Source organism: Eucyclogobius newberryi, unplaced genomic scaffold (assembly GCF_026437365.1).
Source record: "Eucyclogobius newberryi isolate DKJ021-1_F unplaced genomic scaffold, fEucNew1.0.hap1 SCAF_21, whole genome shotgun sequence".
NCBI lineage: Eukaryota > Metazoa > Chordata > Actinopteri > Gobiiformes > Gobiidae > Eucyclogobius > Eucyclogobius newberryi.
In genome coordinates, this window is record NW_027315846.1 from 22,636,438 (window position 1) to 22,653,499 (window position 17,062).

The 17,062-nt window shown below is 41.5% G+C and overlaps 3 protein-coding genes across 5 annotated transcripts; 1 reads left to right on the forward strand and 2 right to left on the reverse strand.

Moving 5' to 3' along the window:
* Positions 1 to 1,983: 1,983 nt before the first annotated feature.
* ccdc197 (coiled-coil domain containing 197) lies at positions 1,984 to 5,569 on the reverse strand. Its single transcript, XM_072457716.1, has 9 exons — positions 5,193 to 5,569; positions 5,077 to 5,119; positions 3,936 to 4,112; positions 3,653 to 3,810; positions 2,857 to 2,939; positions 2,606 to 2,778; positions 2,428 to 2,538; positions 2,246 to 2,362; positions 1,984 to 2,176 (listed from the first exon to the last, which is right to left on the reverse strand). The coding sequence occupies exons 1-9, from the start codon at positions 5,291 to 5,293 to the stop codon at positions 2,000 to 2,002; spliced, it is 1,140 nt and encodes a 379-aa protein (XP_072313817.1). The 5' UTR covers positions 5,294 to 5,569; the 3' UTR covers positions 1,984 to 1,999.
* Positions 5,570 to 7,896: 2,327 nt separating this feature from the next.
* On the forward strand, positions 7,897 to 12,137 carry LOC140370541 (ankyrin repeat and SOCS box protein 2-like). Of its 3 annotated transcripts, none has more exons than XM_072457714.1 (9): positions 7,897 to 7,949; positions 8,359 to 8,529; positions 9,728 to 9,897; positions 9,988 to 10,143; positions 10,231 to 10,476; positions 10,555 to 10,726; positions 10,874 to 11,456; positions 11,535 to 11,688; positions 11,759 to 12,137. In XM_072457714.1, exons 3-9 carry the CDS (start codon positions 9,774 to 9,776, stop codon positions 11,887 to 11,889), a joined length of 1,566 nt encoding a protein of 521 aa, XP_072313815.1. In that variant the 5' UTR covers positions 7,897 to 7,949; positions 8,359 to 8,529; positions 9,728 to 9,773; the 3' UTR covers positions 11,890 to 12,137. The 3 variants fall into 3 exon arrangements, with proteins under 3 accessions (XP_072313815.1, XP_072313816.1, XP_072313814.1); XM_072457715.1 differs by lacking the exon at positions 7,897 to 7,949 and adding an exon at positions 8,171 to 8,290; XM_072457713.1 differs by lacking the exons at positions 7,897 to 7,949; positions 8,359 to 8,529 and adding an exon at positions 9,282 to 9,457.
* On the reverse strand, positions 12,075 to 13,447 carry LOC140370543 (protein FAM181A-like). The gene is made up of 2 exons (XM_072457717.1): positions 13,282 to 13,447; positions 12,075 to 13,198 (listed from the first exon to the last, which is right to left on the reverse strand). The coding sequence occupies exons 1-2, from the start codon at positions 13,319 to 13,321 to the stop codon at positions 12,438 to 12,440; spliced, it is 801 nt and encodes a 266-aa protein (XP_072313818.1). The 5' UTR covers positions 13,322 to 13,447; the 3' UTR covers positions 12,075 to 12,437.
* Between the last annotated feature and the right edge of the window lie 3,615 nt (positions 13,448 to 17,062).

Sequence of the window (17,062 nt, forward strand, 5' to 3'; positions counted from 1 at the left end):
AATATTTCTACTTAATTTATCTAACAAAATTAGCATAATGTAACTCAGAGCTTCTCTTACTTTTTCTGCCCCTCCTTGGGAGATGGGCCCCCACAGCTTCTGGGACAGCAGGGCCGGCCCAAGCCTTCAGGGGGCCCAGAGCTAAATTTTCCTTGGAGGCCCTCACCACATCATCAGAATCAGTTTTATTGCCATTTTCAGCGGACAATTCACAAACTTGGAACTTGCTTCGACACAAACAAAGCACACCATAATGCCAAGGCACAAGCTCAAATATTGACGACCTAAATCCAATAACGCACCTACTGACGTCATCTCTACTATCTGTATAAATACTACACATAGATGTTGTTACATATGTATTTGTGGGCGTTAAGGATCTACAGCCACTCCCCCAGACATGTTCAGACCCTTCTGGTGCATTATAATGTGGTCCAGCCGGCTAAAGTGAGACAGAATGTTGAGGTTATAATGCTATAAAATGATCACATGATTAAAGTGCGCCAGGAGAAAGTGACTAAAGCCAGCCAGTTATTAATACATTAATATACTACTCAATACAATATTGGCCTAAAAATGGTTAGGGTCAAATTGTGTTCATAATAAAATAAATGTACCTAAAACATCGTGCTATTTGTTGAATACCAGTTATATACCATAATGAACTATGTACCACTTGAGGGTAACAGTGTATTTGTTAATACTAATAACTAAGTCTTGTTATGAGATAATTAAAGCAACCACTTAAGACTCTACAACAAACACCGAAATTTCCCCATTGTGTGGACAAATAAAGGCTTATCTTATCTTAACATGGATGGATGCACACATCATAACAGAACGAAGGTAAAGTACAAACTGACCAGAGAAGAGTCAGTAGGTAATACTACAAATAAGACATTGCTATAATTGTAAGCAAATAATTTAAAATGTACATTCTCTCTTTAACTGAAAATGTAAAAGTTATAGATATCTTTACAAATGTATCTTTTACTGCTCCCGACTGTTCCTTCTGGCCAAAGTATCAAAACAAGTTAAATAGATAAAACAAATGGCATAAACATTAACAATTAACACTGATAAAACTACACGGTGCAAAAATGTTAATTCCCACAGAGAATGAACGGAACTAGAAATGAAGATCCACACTTAGCTATCATGAAGACAGTTTCTGCCACTTTGACCCTTTTTATATTTTAATATGTATAAATATTATTGTACTGTAACATACGTCATTATAATAGGCCTTGTTATTTTTCATTTTTTAAACATTTTATAACAAATAGTCTAACGGTGCTATATGGTGCTCTATTAAAGTTGATTTGAATTTTAAGCTGACCTGAGATGTGGTGCAGTATTCTTTATGTTCTGATCAGAACATCACACACTGGACTCTGACCTTCTGCAATGTGATTGGTTGATTGGTGTCACATCAGTCAGTGTTGCACTTATTTCTTATGTAGTCAAAGTAAACATACATACATTAATTAATATTACATCCTTGTTCCCCTGTCCACTGTAACTTGATCTCTGGGTTTTTATAACTTTCACCATGTTTTCACCGTTCACTGTAGCTTACTTTACTTTGCGTCTTTTCTTTGACTCTCAAGCTTTTGTTCCAATGTTACTTCCGGTCACACAGGAAGTTATCAAAATAAAGGAGAGACAGAGGAGAGAAAGAGGCAAACACGAGTGAGGGGCACAGAGGCAGGATCACCCAGCTAACTCATAAGCTAAGAACTCTTGTAGTTTGTATACACTTGTACGGTGTTATACAAGCATATTCTGTTATTCTGGTCATTTCATTTTTCTTCATTCATTTATTAGAGTTTATAAGCTACATACCCTCCCATCTGAAGGTCCCAGTTCAAACAGATCACACAGCCTCTTATGAATAATACTGTAATCATGTAATTCAAAATATACACACATTCCACTCAAGAACACTGTTCAAAAGACCCTGATGGGAAACGGTTCAGGCACAAACAATCCATTTAATTTAACTAAGTGAGTCACTCTTTTTACTAACTTTACTTGGACTTTTAATTTGTGCTTTGGAACCCATATTTCTCATCGAGCCTCTGCCTTTCTTGTCTGTCAGAGGGGCTACTGCTGAGCCAGACTCCATCAGGCTCCTGGCTCTCCGCTCTGTGTCTGCCTTGTCCAGAAAGTACTCCTGGAAATACACAAGTATTCAGTTAATATGTAAGTCAAACATTTATACGAAAAGCCTCATAGATTTCACCTTCACCATGTCCATCATCGTTAAAACATTTATGTCTTCAAGCGCTCCATATGACGGAAGATAACAGTGCTCGGCCAAGTTGTTAATCGCCATGAGGATACTTCCCACTTCTTCCACCTTTAAAATGTATTAAATATGATTAGATTTCATTTTAAACACCACCCTCCACCTGACATTCATACCTTTTCTCTAGACTGGCCCTGTTCCATCTGCAGTGAAACCTCTGCCTGTTTGTTCATATCTTTGAGACCCTCTAACTCATTCTGCAGTTCTGATAACTCCTTATTCCCCATCTGTAATCACCATGCAGCGCGGTTAGAATCATCTGTGCCTTTTGAAATAAACACTTCTTCATCTCACCAGCGTTTTAATGCTGTGTTCCTGCTTCATGGTCTGTAGTTGTTGCTGTTTCTGCTCCACTTCGTCCTCCATCTTTTCCAGACGCTGCAGAAGTTCCTGGTGAGTGATGGAGAGCGTCTCGTGCCGCCGAATGATGGGCAAAACTAAGGATTCGGAGTCATTCTCAAGATAACCTATAAAAGCAGTCATTTAATGCATCAATGAGATCAACGTGGTTAAAACTCAGACTTTTATGGAAATGTGAGACTTACTGCTTGGTAGGAAGTTGATTGTTTTCACCAAATAGTCTTCATAGATTTTGTATTTGGTCATTCTGTCTTTTAAAACATGCTGTCTGTAGATAAAGGTATTATTATCAGTATTAGATCATGTTCTTTTATGACACACATCAACCTTAAAGGGGACATATTATGGACGTATCTCGCTTTCTTTTTGTTTTTTTTTACAGTATAGCATAAAACACATACTTTGAAGACGTACAACTACAGTAGGTGGCAGTAAATGCACCTTTTCACTGCCGTTAAAAGTAACACCACAACAACACATACACTTTAATGAGCTTTTAACCTTGATACAACAGTATTTCCTCAGCATTAGTTTAATTAAAGTTAGTTTAGTTTATTTATTTGCTATTTGCAGTTAAAAATCACATTGGAAAGACACAAAAAATGCACAAAAAACATAAAAAACAATGGACATAACAAAAGTACCGTGAGAAAACGTACACTGTGAAAGTAAGCAAGCTAAAAATAAGTTAATATGATAAAAGAAAATAACAATCCGCCGCTTGCTACGGTGAAACGTCACTGTGAAGAGGCGGGGCTTATCAGTTGTGAACAGGAAGTCAATGAACCTGTTTGTATTAATAAGCCGTTTTAGAGCAAGAGTGCTGCTTACAATTAACAAAATGTATAATGATAATCTACTTATGCTACAGTTCAATACTAAATCCCTGAAAAGTAACTGACCACATCTCCTTTAATATTAAGACACATATTAAAACATAAATCAAACATGGCTGGCCAGGTGTATTTAACATAAACTCACCTGTCTCGACGCTGTATGAGCTTGTTCGTCAACCTCTCTATATCTTTCTGCTTGATATTATTCTGCTCCCGTGCGTCCTTATACTTCTTTAGGGCTTGGTGCTGCTTCAATTCACTTTCAGCCACAAACTTCTCAAACTTGCTCACTCTTTCTGCATTCTGGGGGAATAAATAAATGAACAAAAGCAAAACAAAACGCCCGTGTTAGGTAGAATTTGACTCATTTGTCAGGTGTAAATCATTCATGCCTGTTTGAGTGGCGAGCGGCTGCTTTTGTTCCGTACCTGCTGTTGTTTGAGCTCCAGTTCTGAGCGGCGCTGAGCTAAACCCTCCACGCGGCTCTGGAACTCCTGCTGCTTCAGAGACAGTTGTCGGCTCACTTCTTCCAGCTCCGCTTCTTTCTGCAGAACCAACGTCTTCTGCAACGTGTTCAGCCCGGCTTCAAGGAGACGGCAAGGTGTCTACGGGAAAGAAGATGGAACTATGTCTGTGCTGAAGGGGAAACCACACAGGTGTATTTGTGATCAATAGAGATGTCAACATTATTAGGTTTATCGATAAGGTCACAATATAATCATAAGAACCAAAAGATGTATAATTGTGACAATTTTAAAAGCTAAATTTGTTACATTGAAATTACTTAATTCATTTGTTCAATATACAGCCCAAAATATAGACCTAGATGTAAAGAACTTTATTTTATATGGCTGTTTTTTTTTTCTGCAAAATGTTGTTTAAATTTTATTTTGTCTTTCAGAAAGTGAATCTTTGTAAAGCTGGTCACATACTTGAAGAACAGTAACGTTTTAGACCACGGGAATGAAAGAAATTTAAAGATTTAAATTTTGTTTGGGCACAGTCTAAATAATCCTGAATGATTAAATCTTGGTGTTTTTTCCTCCACAATAATTGTAACACTGAAATTTGATATTGTGACATAGTTATCAATTAATCAAAATACAGGTTGTGTTATAATGATGAGCAAAACTTGTTCCATTTCCTTGTGTTGAAATATTTATGTTAAATGTACACTGTGTCATTTTTCTGGTGAAGGGCCCTCAACTCCTTTATCTCACATCATAGAATTTTCACTTAATAAACCTTAAAAAAAAAAGATTTTAAAGATTTTAATAACTAAATAAGTTTACCAGTAATGACCCTGCAGTGTTTTGCATTGTTCCACGACTCTTTTGTAGAGTTTTTATGTTGTTTTAGCTAAGGTATCGCTAAGACATTTTGCACACCAGCAACAAAAATGGGAGATTTCCATAGTAAAATTCCATCCCGAGCTCTTTAATGTCCCCATGGGGCAGGCAGAAAAGTGGCATAGTGCACCTTTAAATACTGGGTTCATTTTCACATTCCCTTTTTTGTAAGCTGTTCAAATACAAAGTCGGAACAAATCCAATGATGTGGTAACTTTACCTCTGTCACTACAGGGATGAGGTTGACATGTTCTTCTTTGGGCCTGGAATAACAGTGTCAGTCTTGAGCACATGAAACACACAGTCACAGGCCAACAGCAGGGGGCGCTCTCTTACCTGTCCTCCGGCTGTGTCACAAACACGTTTTTGGTTCTGTTTTCCACGGTGAGTTTCAGACGTGGGTCACTTCTGTCCAGGAAAGGCTGGCTGGTCGTCATAGTGCAATGCTGCGAGTTTCCTAAATATCCCAACACTTGCAGCCCGTATTTCAATCCACCTTAGGACAAGAACAACAAGGTCTTTCCGGATGTTGTCCCGAAGTTGTGTGGCTGTTGCCGGGGAAACAACAAGCGCAACCTCAGGGAATGCGACGGGATCGCTTCGTCGTTGTCACGGCAACCAGCCTGGGGGCGGTTCTGTGTAATCGACTGAATGAGGCATGCAAATGAGCTGCTTAAAGAAAGCCAGAGATGGAGAAGAGCACAGAGCGCCCACTCTGTCATGGTTTGTAGAACTATCACAATCTCTGGAGCGCTCACTCTGGAGGAAGTCATTGCCGAGTCCACGGCTACGTTTTTTAAAGAGCACTGTGTAACTTTTATGGTGGTTGGTTTGCCACCTGCTTGTCTCCATGGATATGGTATGGCCTTGTCTGGGATGTTCCACAGTATTATAATATATACAGTCTTAGCACTAAAGTTTGAACATATCTATCTTTTTTAAAATCTTTTTTCATCATCATCATCATCATCATCATTATTATTATTAGGCCCGAGCGCCACAAGCTGGCGAGAGGCCTATTAATCTCGTAAGGCCGTGCAAAGCACGGCTGCGAAAGTGCGCACGCAGTGCGCACGAAATCGAGCGCGAAGCGCTCGCCCACTTCCAAACACTCACTAACGCACTCCTTCACTCATGCACGCCCCGTGCATACTAATTAGTAGTAGGAAAATGGAACATTACCGTTGTAAACGGGCGAAGCCCGTGCAAAAGTGCGCACTAAACGAGCACTTTACATTGAGATGAAGACCGCGAAGCGGTCGTCATCCCCATATAAAGCACTCATTTGCGCTAAGTACCTCACGAATACGTTCCCCATCTCTTGCATGTTCCGTGCATATAAGCATGTAATGCAAAAATTGAACATTATTACTGTAAAGAGGGCCAAAAACACAAAGTGGGCGGAGCCCACTCAAAATTAACGAAAGTACCCGTCAGTGACCAGGGACCCACACCATGAGGTAGGAAAGCGCGAGCGCTTTCCGAAAATGCATAGTTTATGATATTTGATAAATGGAAAACATTGTTTTCGCATCGGAATATTCTTCTTCTTCTTCTCGGGACCAACCCCCCTATTTTTCACCCAGTGAACATTGACGAAAAGTCACAAAAATTTGCACACCTCTAAAAATCGTGCCTCTCTACATTCTGGCTATTTCTCTTTTCTAAAATAAAAAAAATTGGCGCGTCAGCGCCCCCAAATGTACCAAAAATGCATTGAGAGATGGGAAATGACCCAAAAAAAATCAGATCGTAGAATCATGAAATTTGGCGCAGAGGTAGATGGTGACAAGAGAAGTAAAAAATATTATTACGGCAACGCCGTCCGCCCAACCAAATGTCGGCCATATTGCTTCAAAAATGGCTAAACATGACTTCGGAGTTTTTCCAAACGTCGTACTTTTACAAACTCCTCCCAGGGCGTTGGCCCTAAAAAGCTGAAATTTGGTGAAAATGCTACTGAGGAGTGGGACATCAAAAGTTATCCAAATTACATTGATACCTCTCACGGTCTCTGTGCGGCGAAGCCGCAAACTGTAGCTAGAATTTCAGAAATCTCCCATATTTAAAATTTCTGCCGTTTGCGCAGATAAAGTCTGAATTGCGTCAAATTACAATCAGTTGTTAAACTCTTTGACCTAAACGTACTTGAAGTGAAATAAATTAAGTTGGCGCCACAGCGCCCCCTACAGATTTTATATGGAGGTTAAATGCTTAGTTTTGCGAAATTATATGAAATTTGACACACAACTCAATTTTAGAATCCCCATCAAAAAAGTCAATGAGACCCATGTCATAATTGTTATGGTTTTGCCGTAACGATGACCGAAACCTTCCATGTTATTCCAATGGGGAAATTGCCAGAACATGTTTACACTTTAGACTTTCACAAACTCCTCCCAGGGCGTTAGCCCTATTAACCTGAAATTTGGTGAGACTCATCTTCAGGGGTGAACCGTCAAAAGTTATTCACATTTTTATTCAAAGAGTCACGTGTCTGTGCGGCAAAGCCGCACATTTTGCCAAGAATTCAAAATAAAATAGCTTTTTGATGGTAAAACAAAGGGGAGAAGATGTGACAGCGTCACAGATTCAGCAGTAGGCGTAATAAAAGGACAATTGGGGCGCGTTAGCGCCCCCTCCTCTTGCGGCGTGGCGGCGGCGTGGCGAGGGCCGATCATTGCCGCTTGCAGCTATATTTATGATTATTATTATTATTATTATCATCATTATTATTGTTATAAACACATTACTTTGAATATAGAATTTCTTTACTTATTTTATTTTTATTTTTAAAACCTATGCCTACATTTTCCAAGTCAGACCTAAATTAGGCTTGTTGAGTGTTTGTTCTTCTAAATTTTAAAGTTAAACAGCATCTTTGCCCTGATATGTTGAAAGACGTGTTTGTGCCAAACTTGTTTTTAAAGGGCTTCTATTTAGAGGCTGGAAGTGCATGAGAGAAACGCTTGAGAAAAAGAAGAAACTGTGATACGTCTTCTTTTTTCACAACTGACAGTGCAACACTTGACAGTCTTGGTTATAAAGCACATTATTCTGCTCTGAAGAGAGGGATGGATTCTAACACAACTGGTAAGTTTCACATTCATGTTTTCTTTCATAGTTAAGTTAGAATATTATAAGAATTATCATACCAAATGTATTACTGCAGAACTGTGTGTATTCTGTTTATACTATTTGTAGTTGTATCTTTGAAATAAATATTATCCATAGTTACCACTGAGTGTGTTTTTGACTGCTATTGTGTACCTCACTGTAACATTAGCCATCACCTCAGATCAGGAGAAGCAGAAACAAGTGGAACTCACCACCGTGAACATGCCCTTAAAAGGCAGCTTTATGGGGTCTGAGCTGATGTCTGATGTCTGCCAGAGCATGTTTCAGCTCCTACAAACTCCCTACTTTATGAGGATGTTCTATACATCACATAAGCTATTGTCTGAGTTAGAACAGATTTCACTGACTTTGAGTGTGATTTTAGGTTGGTTGTAATTGCCTTCCCTTTCTAAAGACTCGGATACTGCATCGGAGGTGGCAGTCTTCAGATCCAGTAGGCTCCACTCTACCAGAGACTAAAGAGTGATTTCAAAGACAATTCGGCTAGCTGCCTATCAAGGACTGCAGCCATTAGGCCTACATCAGAACTGCTAAGGTAAGATAAGACTGTTGACTGTAGTGCATAGTTAGTTTACTATTTAGGATTACTATATAAACCGCAGCTTTACCTTTGTCATTTATGAACAAGATGCACAGGGAAGACTATACCTGCCTTAATAATAGTAAATGTTTTCATAAGGACCTTTACAATCACTTACTCTTGGCTCCAGGTTACATAGATCTGAGAATCCTCTGTTGGTAAAATGGTCAGGGTAATCAGTTTGTATTGGAAGTGGGAAACAAAAAGGTGTGCTCAATTATTCATCCTGATGTCCAAGATCAATAGAGGCAATAAAGATCTTACCCACATGGACCATATACATAACATATCTATGTTTCACTCATGTGTCTCATAGATTATTTATTTATCTGCTCTTTATTGTCAATATTAGTTTTCTGTTTACATTTTCCTAGACTATGCATGCGTGCCCTGTCCTGTCACGTGACCAATTAACTATTAGTCCCCTCTGGCTGTGAGTCTGCGCTAATATTAGTCCGAATGCTCTTTCCTGGAGTGTTTATCTCTGTCCTCTTCCTAATCTGCCTCCACGTGAGCAGACCGTTGCATTATCTCGCTGCACTTCCCCTTATCTCCCTCACTGCGCGGGCCTCCTGACATATATGGATGCGGCCGTCACTCCGCTCGGACCCAATGACTGACAATTACAGTCTCAGAATAATGAGCGTGCACAGCTGAGCCCCGGCCCGCGCCGCGCCGCCTCCTCCACAGCCGGGTGTTTGGGTTTTGTCTGCGTGGGGCAAACAAACGCGACAGAAACGACGCCAGTGATGATGACCAGATTCCGCTATCATGAATATTTGTCGCAATTCCGTAACGCGAGCGGCGGCTGTAGGGCTCGCGCGGCGCAAAAGGAGAAGAGCGGACCGGGCAGTGACAGCGCCGCGACGTCAGAGCAGGAGACGTAAGGGTTTTGTTGTGGTGGGGGTGGAGGCTATTGTTGGGGTGCGTGAGCAAATATTAATAATAGGCTGTAATATGCTGCATGCTCGTGAAATATTGCTGGCATCTGCTATGGAAACAAAACTGTGTATACCATATATATAGGCCTAATAGTTGTATAGTTATTTGATGATAACTGTATTCCACTTCTAGTACAATAGGCTAGACTAACTCTACTATATTATACATATTTTATTATAATGTTTGTCTGGGGTTTTGTTTTTTTCTTAAGGGATGTGGACCCATTGGTGGCCACCATAAACAGAGGAGATGTGCACATGTTTAATGAATTGGCCACTTCCTGTCCTCTCAGTCTGCTGAATGAGAACAAAGATGGATGGATACCTTTGCACTATGCTGCATTTTGTGGAGAGACAGAATGTTTGAACACACTATTAAAGGGTATGACAATATGGCCGTTCTGTCAGCTTCACTTTGCCAAATTATAAATCTGTGTAGGTGTGTAACTTCTTGTATTTCACTTTGTTTCAGTCCACCCAGATTCCGTGGACAAACGGACATTGCAGGAACAGACAGCCCTGCTCCTCGCTGTGTCCCGTGAACATTTGTCATGTGCACAGTGCCTTCTGCAGTCTGGAGCTGACCCCGACATTGGCAACAAATACAAAGAGACCCCATTGTTCAAAGGTACAACTGTTAAATCACTCTGAACATTTGTGGGCGGGTACATGAGATATATGAACTTAAATAACTTGACTGTGTTGTGTACTAAAGCATGTGAGCTGCAGAATGTGGACATGGTGAGTCTCCTTCTGTCCTACGGGGCCACGGTGAACCAGCGCTGTAGCCAGGCATGGACCGCTCTCCTGGAGGCTGTGGCCAGGAACCACATAGAAATCTGTGACATGTTGCTGACCGCTGGTGCCTTCATCAATCCTCCTAACACTTACAGCATATCCCCACTCAATGTAGCGGCCCAGAAGGGACACCTGAGGGCACTGTGCTTCCTCATTACAAAAGGTATAAATCACTTGTGATGTTGATGACATATAAAAAACGATTCACAAAAAGGGTAAATGCTGTTTTGTTTGTGTGTAGGTGCTGACGTCAACATGCAGACTTGTGACGGGCTTACTGCGTTGCATGAGGCCAGTAAACATGGCTTTAGGGAAATTGCGGTGACACTGTTGAGTAAAAATGCAGACGCAAATAAGTGTTGTAACTCAGGTCTGCTTCCTCTACACGTTGCTGCTCAAAATGGACACCACGAGTAAGTAAAATGTGAAGAAATTCTCATGTATCAGTTTTGAACAACAGAAAAGATCCATTCATACATTTTTAGATGTGAGATACTGTCTGGGTTGGCAGTTGGTGGAGCAGTATCTCACCGGCCTCTTTGCCTTTGTTATGCATTTAGGGTTGTGTCCCTGCTCGTGCCGGTGACGAGTAGAGCCAGGCTGCGGCACAGTTGGGTCAGCCCCCTGCACCTGGCGGCTCAACACGACAGACCCTCAGTGGCAGCTGTCCTGCTACAGACAGGTGCAGAAGTCAACGCGCCGCTCCCCCACGCGTACTCGGCTCGGTTTGTGGACCACCGAGTCACAGCTCTTTACTTCGCTGTGGCCCATGGAAGCGCAGAGACGGCAGAAGTGCTGCTGAAAGCGGGTGCGAGTGTGAACCTGGACCCTGTTAGTCCCCTTCTGGTGGCTGTGAAGCGGGGCTGTATGCGCACTGTGAACTTACTGCTGCATCAAGGGGCAGATGTTAATGCCAAAATCCCCTGTTACGCTACAACGTTCCCCACTGCTATAGCCCTCTGTGTGAATAATCTGCCTCTACTCAAGTGCCTTCTGGACAATGGTTGCGATGCCCTTTCGTGTTTTACTTGTATATATGGTGCTAAAACACACCCGAGCAGTACAAATATGTCTAGATGCATCTTTCAGAATTGCAGCGAACTCAGTGTCTCCTGCAATGAACCACATGGAAGGCCACTGCAGGTAAAAAGAAAGTGTGGAAAATGATTGATATTAAGAAAGTTCTCTGTGAGTGAAGAGTGTTTTTGTGCTTCTTCTCAGTTCTGTGAGTGGCTGTCTTTATCTGTTATGTGTAAATCGGCAGGACCCATAGTAGACCTGCTGCTTGAGCATGTGGGTCAGATTCAGCTGTGCAGCAAGCTCACAGAGATCCTGGACAGCACAGTGGAATGGAGAGCTGTCAAGAGGAAGTCATGTAAGGCCAAGTTTACGTTTCTCATAAATGAAATGAACATTCAAGTAATGTGCAGCTTGTGTCTTTACAGTGTCACCTCGGCCACTGATGCACCTTTGTAGAGTGAAGATCCGGACTCACACAGGAAGACAGAACATGCGTTCAGTAGCAAGCCTCCCCCTGCCAAACAGGATGCTCTCATATCTCAGTGGAACTGACTGAACTTTGTGCACCCATTTTTGTTTCTCATAAAGCAGCAGGACTAAATGTAATACTTCTCCAAAAAAAGTGTTACTTTTTAATCTATATGTTATTTATTAGTGGTGCAATTGTAAGGTTTATGAAAGGATATGTAAGAATATATTACAGAGGAACCTGACAAAATAATGTTGAGCTAAAATCACCTCTTATGGGAATTTATGTCATTTATTTAAAAATAAAATGATCTATCAAACCTTTAACAAAAGAAAGTCTGTCACATATTCTATTTTTGCAGTTCAAAGAGGACATTTAAAAAGGACACTGTCATTTGCACGACTTAAAAGGGAACAGTAAAAAATTGAAAAATGAAGTATAAACTCTTAAACTTACTGTCAGTGATCAAATATTCAGTGGCATCGTCCCTAGGAACATTAAACTGATGGAAGGACTCTGCAAGTGCAACTTAATCCTTGTCACATGAAGAACAAACATGAGTGTTACAAATAAGTGCTTTTATAGTCAACTGAAACCGTCCGATAAGTCTTATTTACAATCCACCCATGGGTCTGTCAAATGAAGCCAAACACGCTGAATATTGGAGACTGGATCGTGGGCTTGGTGGGAATAGGTTTGACCACAACGTGCGTGTGGATCTTGTGTCCATATGGATGCTCGGACATCTCTGCGTCCGTGCGCGCGGCTTTGCCCCACAGTCCCAGGGGAGGATGGGGGACCACGATGTGACTGTGTAGGACCTGTTGGCCGTGGTACTGGAGCGGACAGCAGCCGCAAACGCTCACGCAGTGATGAGAGGTCAGGTCCAAAAGAAGCGTGTCTTTATCGCGACGCGTGGATGAAGACGCACTGGCCTTGGCCATATCTTCACAAGCCCTTGTCCTCTTCTCTGCCCAATCTGACTTTTTGAATCCTGTGATGGAAGTATCCTTCCTCTCCTGGGATAACTTGGGTTCCTCCCAAAAAGACGCCGGTAGTTGTCGTTTTCTCATTGGCACCTGCTCCACCGCACTCCCCGCGGCCCCCGCGCCCTGAGCGCTGCCCTTCACACTGTCCTGAGCAGGGCCCCCAGCTTTACCCTGCTCAGAGGGCCTGTGCGCGTGACACTTGGGCACTCGGGAGTACTTCTGGGAGAAACGCTTGAGCTGTTTCTGAAGATACTTCCTGTGATCCACGGAGCGCCTGCACGGGGCCGACTTATCCAAGGCCGCTTTGATGTCACTAGACGCCAAGTTCACGAAATTCAGCAACGTTTTCACTTCACTGTCTGCCATCTTTAACTTGATCAATTCAGTCCATAACACGCCATTCAAATCTGAAGAAAACACGAGATATTAATGAACAAAGCAGTTACCAAATTCTCGCTTGACTGAGATAAAAATGCACAAAATAACTCACCGCTGCCACCGCATCCAAACTTTACACAGCAATGGAGCATCTCAACAAGTTGAATGAATATAAAGTCCTTGTAGTGATGGTGCTTCCCTTGAGCCAATCAGCGACCCCAGGTCCCTCACAATGCCCCCGATCAGCCTCTACGCCCCCTGCTATCGAATTCTTCACCACCGCATATTGTTGTCATGGAGATGCGTAAAAAGGACACCATAGATGCCATATGTCTATTCGGGCCGAAATGTTGTGTACTCAAACATCCAAGATTAATAATCGGGAATTCTTTTTTTCCCTTTCCTTCTTTGGAATGGTGTAGTTGAAGTTCATTAGTACACAGCGAGATTCTCTCAATGAGTGATGTCAGCGAGAGTCCGGTGCGAGAGAGGGGGCTCTTAAGAGTGCATAACCATGGAAAGGGGCTTGAACGCTCAAGAATCTTGTCTTTCTGTTTGCCCCCTCAATCGAGCGACACAAAGGCTGAATTACTCATTCAAACCTCGCGGGACAAAAGCAAAGAAGCTGGATAGCACTCCTGCATTTGTTGTCAAACATTTAGAGACTTAAATCGAGTCGTCATGAAGGAGAAAGAGTCGCACAAAGCCCATAGAATTGCCATCAGCAAACATTTTCCTGTGTCATATTATAGGGTCTCCATGGCTCCCTCTGGCCCGGGGACAATAGCACAAGTTTGCACACTTGAATACTGTCACCCTGCCAACGGCAACAAGGGCCCAAAACAGGACAATCCCCGGAGAGAAAGCACGGGCTCTGCGGGAAGGTTGCAATAGAGCAGGAAAAGAGGGTCTTGTGAAATGCTAATTGTGCTTCATCCCCTCATTGAAGTGGGGGCAGAGAAAGAGGAGCACCTATCGTTTCATTGAGGCGGTGGACTGAGACGTGAGGTACCATTTGTCTTGTGCGTAAAACACCTCACTTGCACTTCAAGCTGCTGTCAGGGCACCTTCCCACAAACAGAATAAATAAAAAAAAAAGGCTGTATGGATTCCTCCCAAAAATTGCAGACTAAGGCACAAGACCATTTATCAAGATGGAACTGCGGGCTCCGTGATTGATGGCCTCGTTCAGTCATTTTGAGGTTGTGTGAGGATAGGCCCCCGCAAGTCTATATGCGCAGTGCATCCTTTTCGGTGCGCGTAGCCAGCCAGATACCATTGTCCTGCTCTCTTTTTCTCTTAACCTCTCTGTGTTCGGCTCAAAGGATCAATTAACAAAGGGTCCCATCCCCTGGTCTGTCAGCCCACTCCTTTGAAGTGAGCGGGAATGAGAAGGAACACTTCATTCAACTCGCAACAATAAGGTCCAACTCTTGAGCCTAGACAGGTGGGATGGGATTCTGCTGGCCTTTTGGGACACAGCACTGCTTCTCTTGAGAGCAGATGAGGCCAGTTATTCACAAAATATATGTTAGCATTTTTGGGTTTATATATCTGGAAACAGGATCAAGGCAGAAGCAAATCACATCCCTATATTTGAGTTTAAAGAGACAATTTTGAGGACTTTTCGCCATTCAAAAGTTGGAATGTGTTGTTTTGAATATTGTTAATAGCTATGGCAACAGTGCTCATTTTTTATCACGCTGAAACTCATGGATAACGTTCTGATGCATCAAACACACTGTTCATCTTATTTTGTGATTACAGGTCCGATTTAAAGGAGTCATATTAAGCGTTTTTTGTGTGAAAGTACAACATACTAAATAACATATACTGATTATGTATTGTGTAAGCAGCAAAATTGATCTAAAATGGCTTAAAAGGGTTAAAAACAGTAAAATTTAGATAAGTTTTTACTATTTGACATTTTTTAGCCCTATGTATGACCCCGTGTGTAATTTATAAAAAAGTAAGAATAGAAAAGAAGAACATTCATGAGTTTCAGGAAAATTATTGCTTCTGGATTTAATAATTTTGTGAAGACTTTCCCCCATTCAAAAGTATATGTTAAAAAAACAATATTTGAATTTGAATTGGGCTGTTGCTGTAACAACATTGGACCGTTGCCATGTCCAGTTTTTCAAATCAGGAAGGAATCCTTATGCCTGAAGCCCATGAATAGAGAATAGCATTTATTGTGGTGGCAGATATGTATCTTTGGCTTGCTCAGTCACAAACAGTACATCACAGAACAAGCACACACATTATAATAAAATACATTTCAATACATTTGCATTTTTTGTTATTTGCAGACACAGCAGCAGAACCGGGCACCATCTGAGCAACATTATCACAGTCGCCTCATCTTAAAGTTATTATTATTCTTTATTGTTATTTTCACCCAAGATCCACCCAATCCACTTTTTTCAATGCGTATATTCCGATGTCTGGATATAGCTGGATCCATTTGTGAAACAGTGAATAGGCTTGTGCCTTCACAGAAGAAAAAAGTCATGTGAAGTCCAGTTGACCCATTTCCTCAGGCACATAACATTGCTGAATAAAAGGAGAGTCTTGTCCACTTGCCTTCTAACATCCAAGTGGTGTCTTTTTGACCAGGCAGTGCTGCATGCATAAAGGTGTTTACACTGACTTTGCTCTGTAGTTTGTGACGGTTATTTAGCATATGAAGTGTTATATTGTTGGGTGACATAGTGTGTCATTTGTTCTCATACTCATTTTCTTTAGGACAAGGACCTGCACACTTTTGGACAGTCTGGAGACAACATGTAATACACACAAAAACATATAGAAATGGTTACATTTATATAGCGCTTTTCTACCGTCAAGGCACTCAAAGCGCTCTACATCAAGGATATATATAGACTTCAAAATGCATGACATCAAAATATCTATTTATGAAAGCAAATGATATTCAAAGAACTTGATGGATGGCTCAACATACGGTTACTATGCAGGAATGTCAATATCAACAAAAGAATCAAAAGTGCTGCTCTGGGCACTCTTTAAATCATGTTGCAGCGCGAGGGAGATTGGTAAGCATTTCTCCATATGCTCCAGCTCTGGAGCCAATACATAACAAATGGAAGTGAGATAATTCTTTACAGCGATTGACAGCTTTTGGCTCTCGAGTGGGTGTGTTGGCTTTATACCATTCAGTTATGTTTATTTGTCATTCAACAAAACAGGTTTGCTGTGTCAGCAAATGAAGCAACGTTTCATTTGAGTGAGTCTAAATATTTGCTCAACTCGAAGCCTGTTCCTATTTATAGCCCACTCTTGACTGTCAATTAAGGCAGTACACATTGGATTCTCTACCTATCTCTCGGGACCTTTTAGTCACATTTTCTTCTCTCTGAGACTTCCAAGGTATGATGGTTCCCAATAGTGCTTTATTTACAGGCCATCTGGCACAGAAAGGTTGGATATTCAAATAAAGAAGGGAATACAAACAGAACACTGCTGAAAACACAAATGTAAAGGATATTTTCAGGACTCATCTATTACATGATTTAGCTCAAAACATTGGATTTTGTAATACAATGTCTTGCATATAACCTCCCCTCATACTGTCTAATAAAGCCTAAAAATTCAACCAACCAAAAAAACAACCAACCAAAAAACAAACTAGCTAAACCATGATGTGTAATGATAACACACTGTTGGAAACTGTCCATCCAAGTGGTTCCACTGTGTCCAGCTCTCCTGATTTTACTCCGTGTGCCTTTAACCTAATGAACAAATCCATAAGCTGATGCATGCACTTGTGTTATTTGCCTAATTGAGACTTCTGTGCTGTCTAATTGCTCCACTAGATGGCAATCAACCTCCACCACGTCTTTCCCCCACTGCTCCCACACATCCATACATCC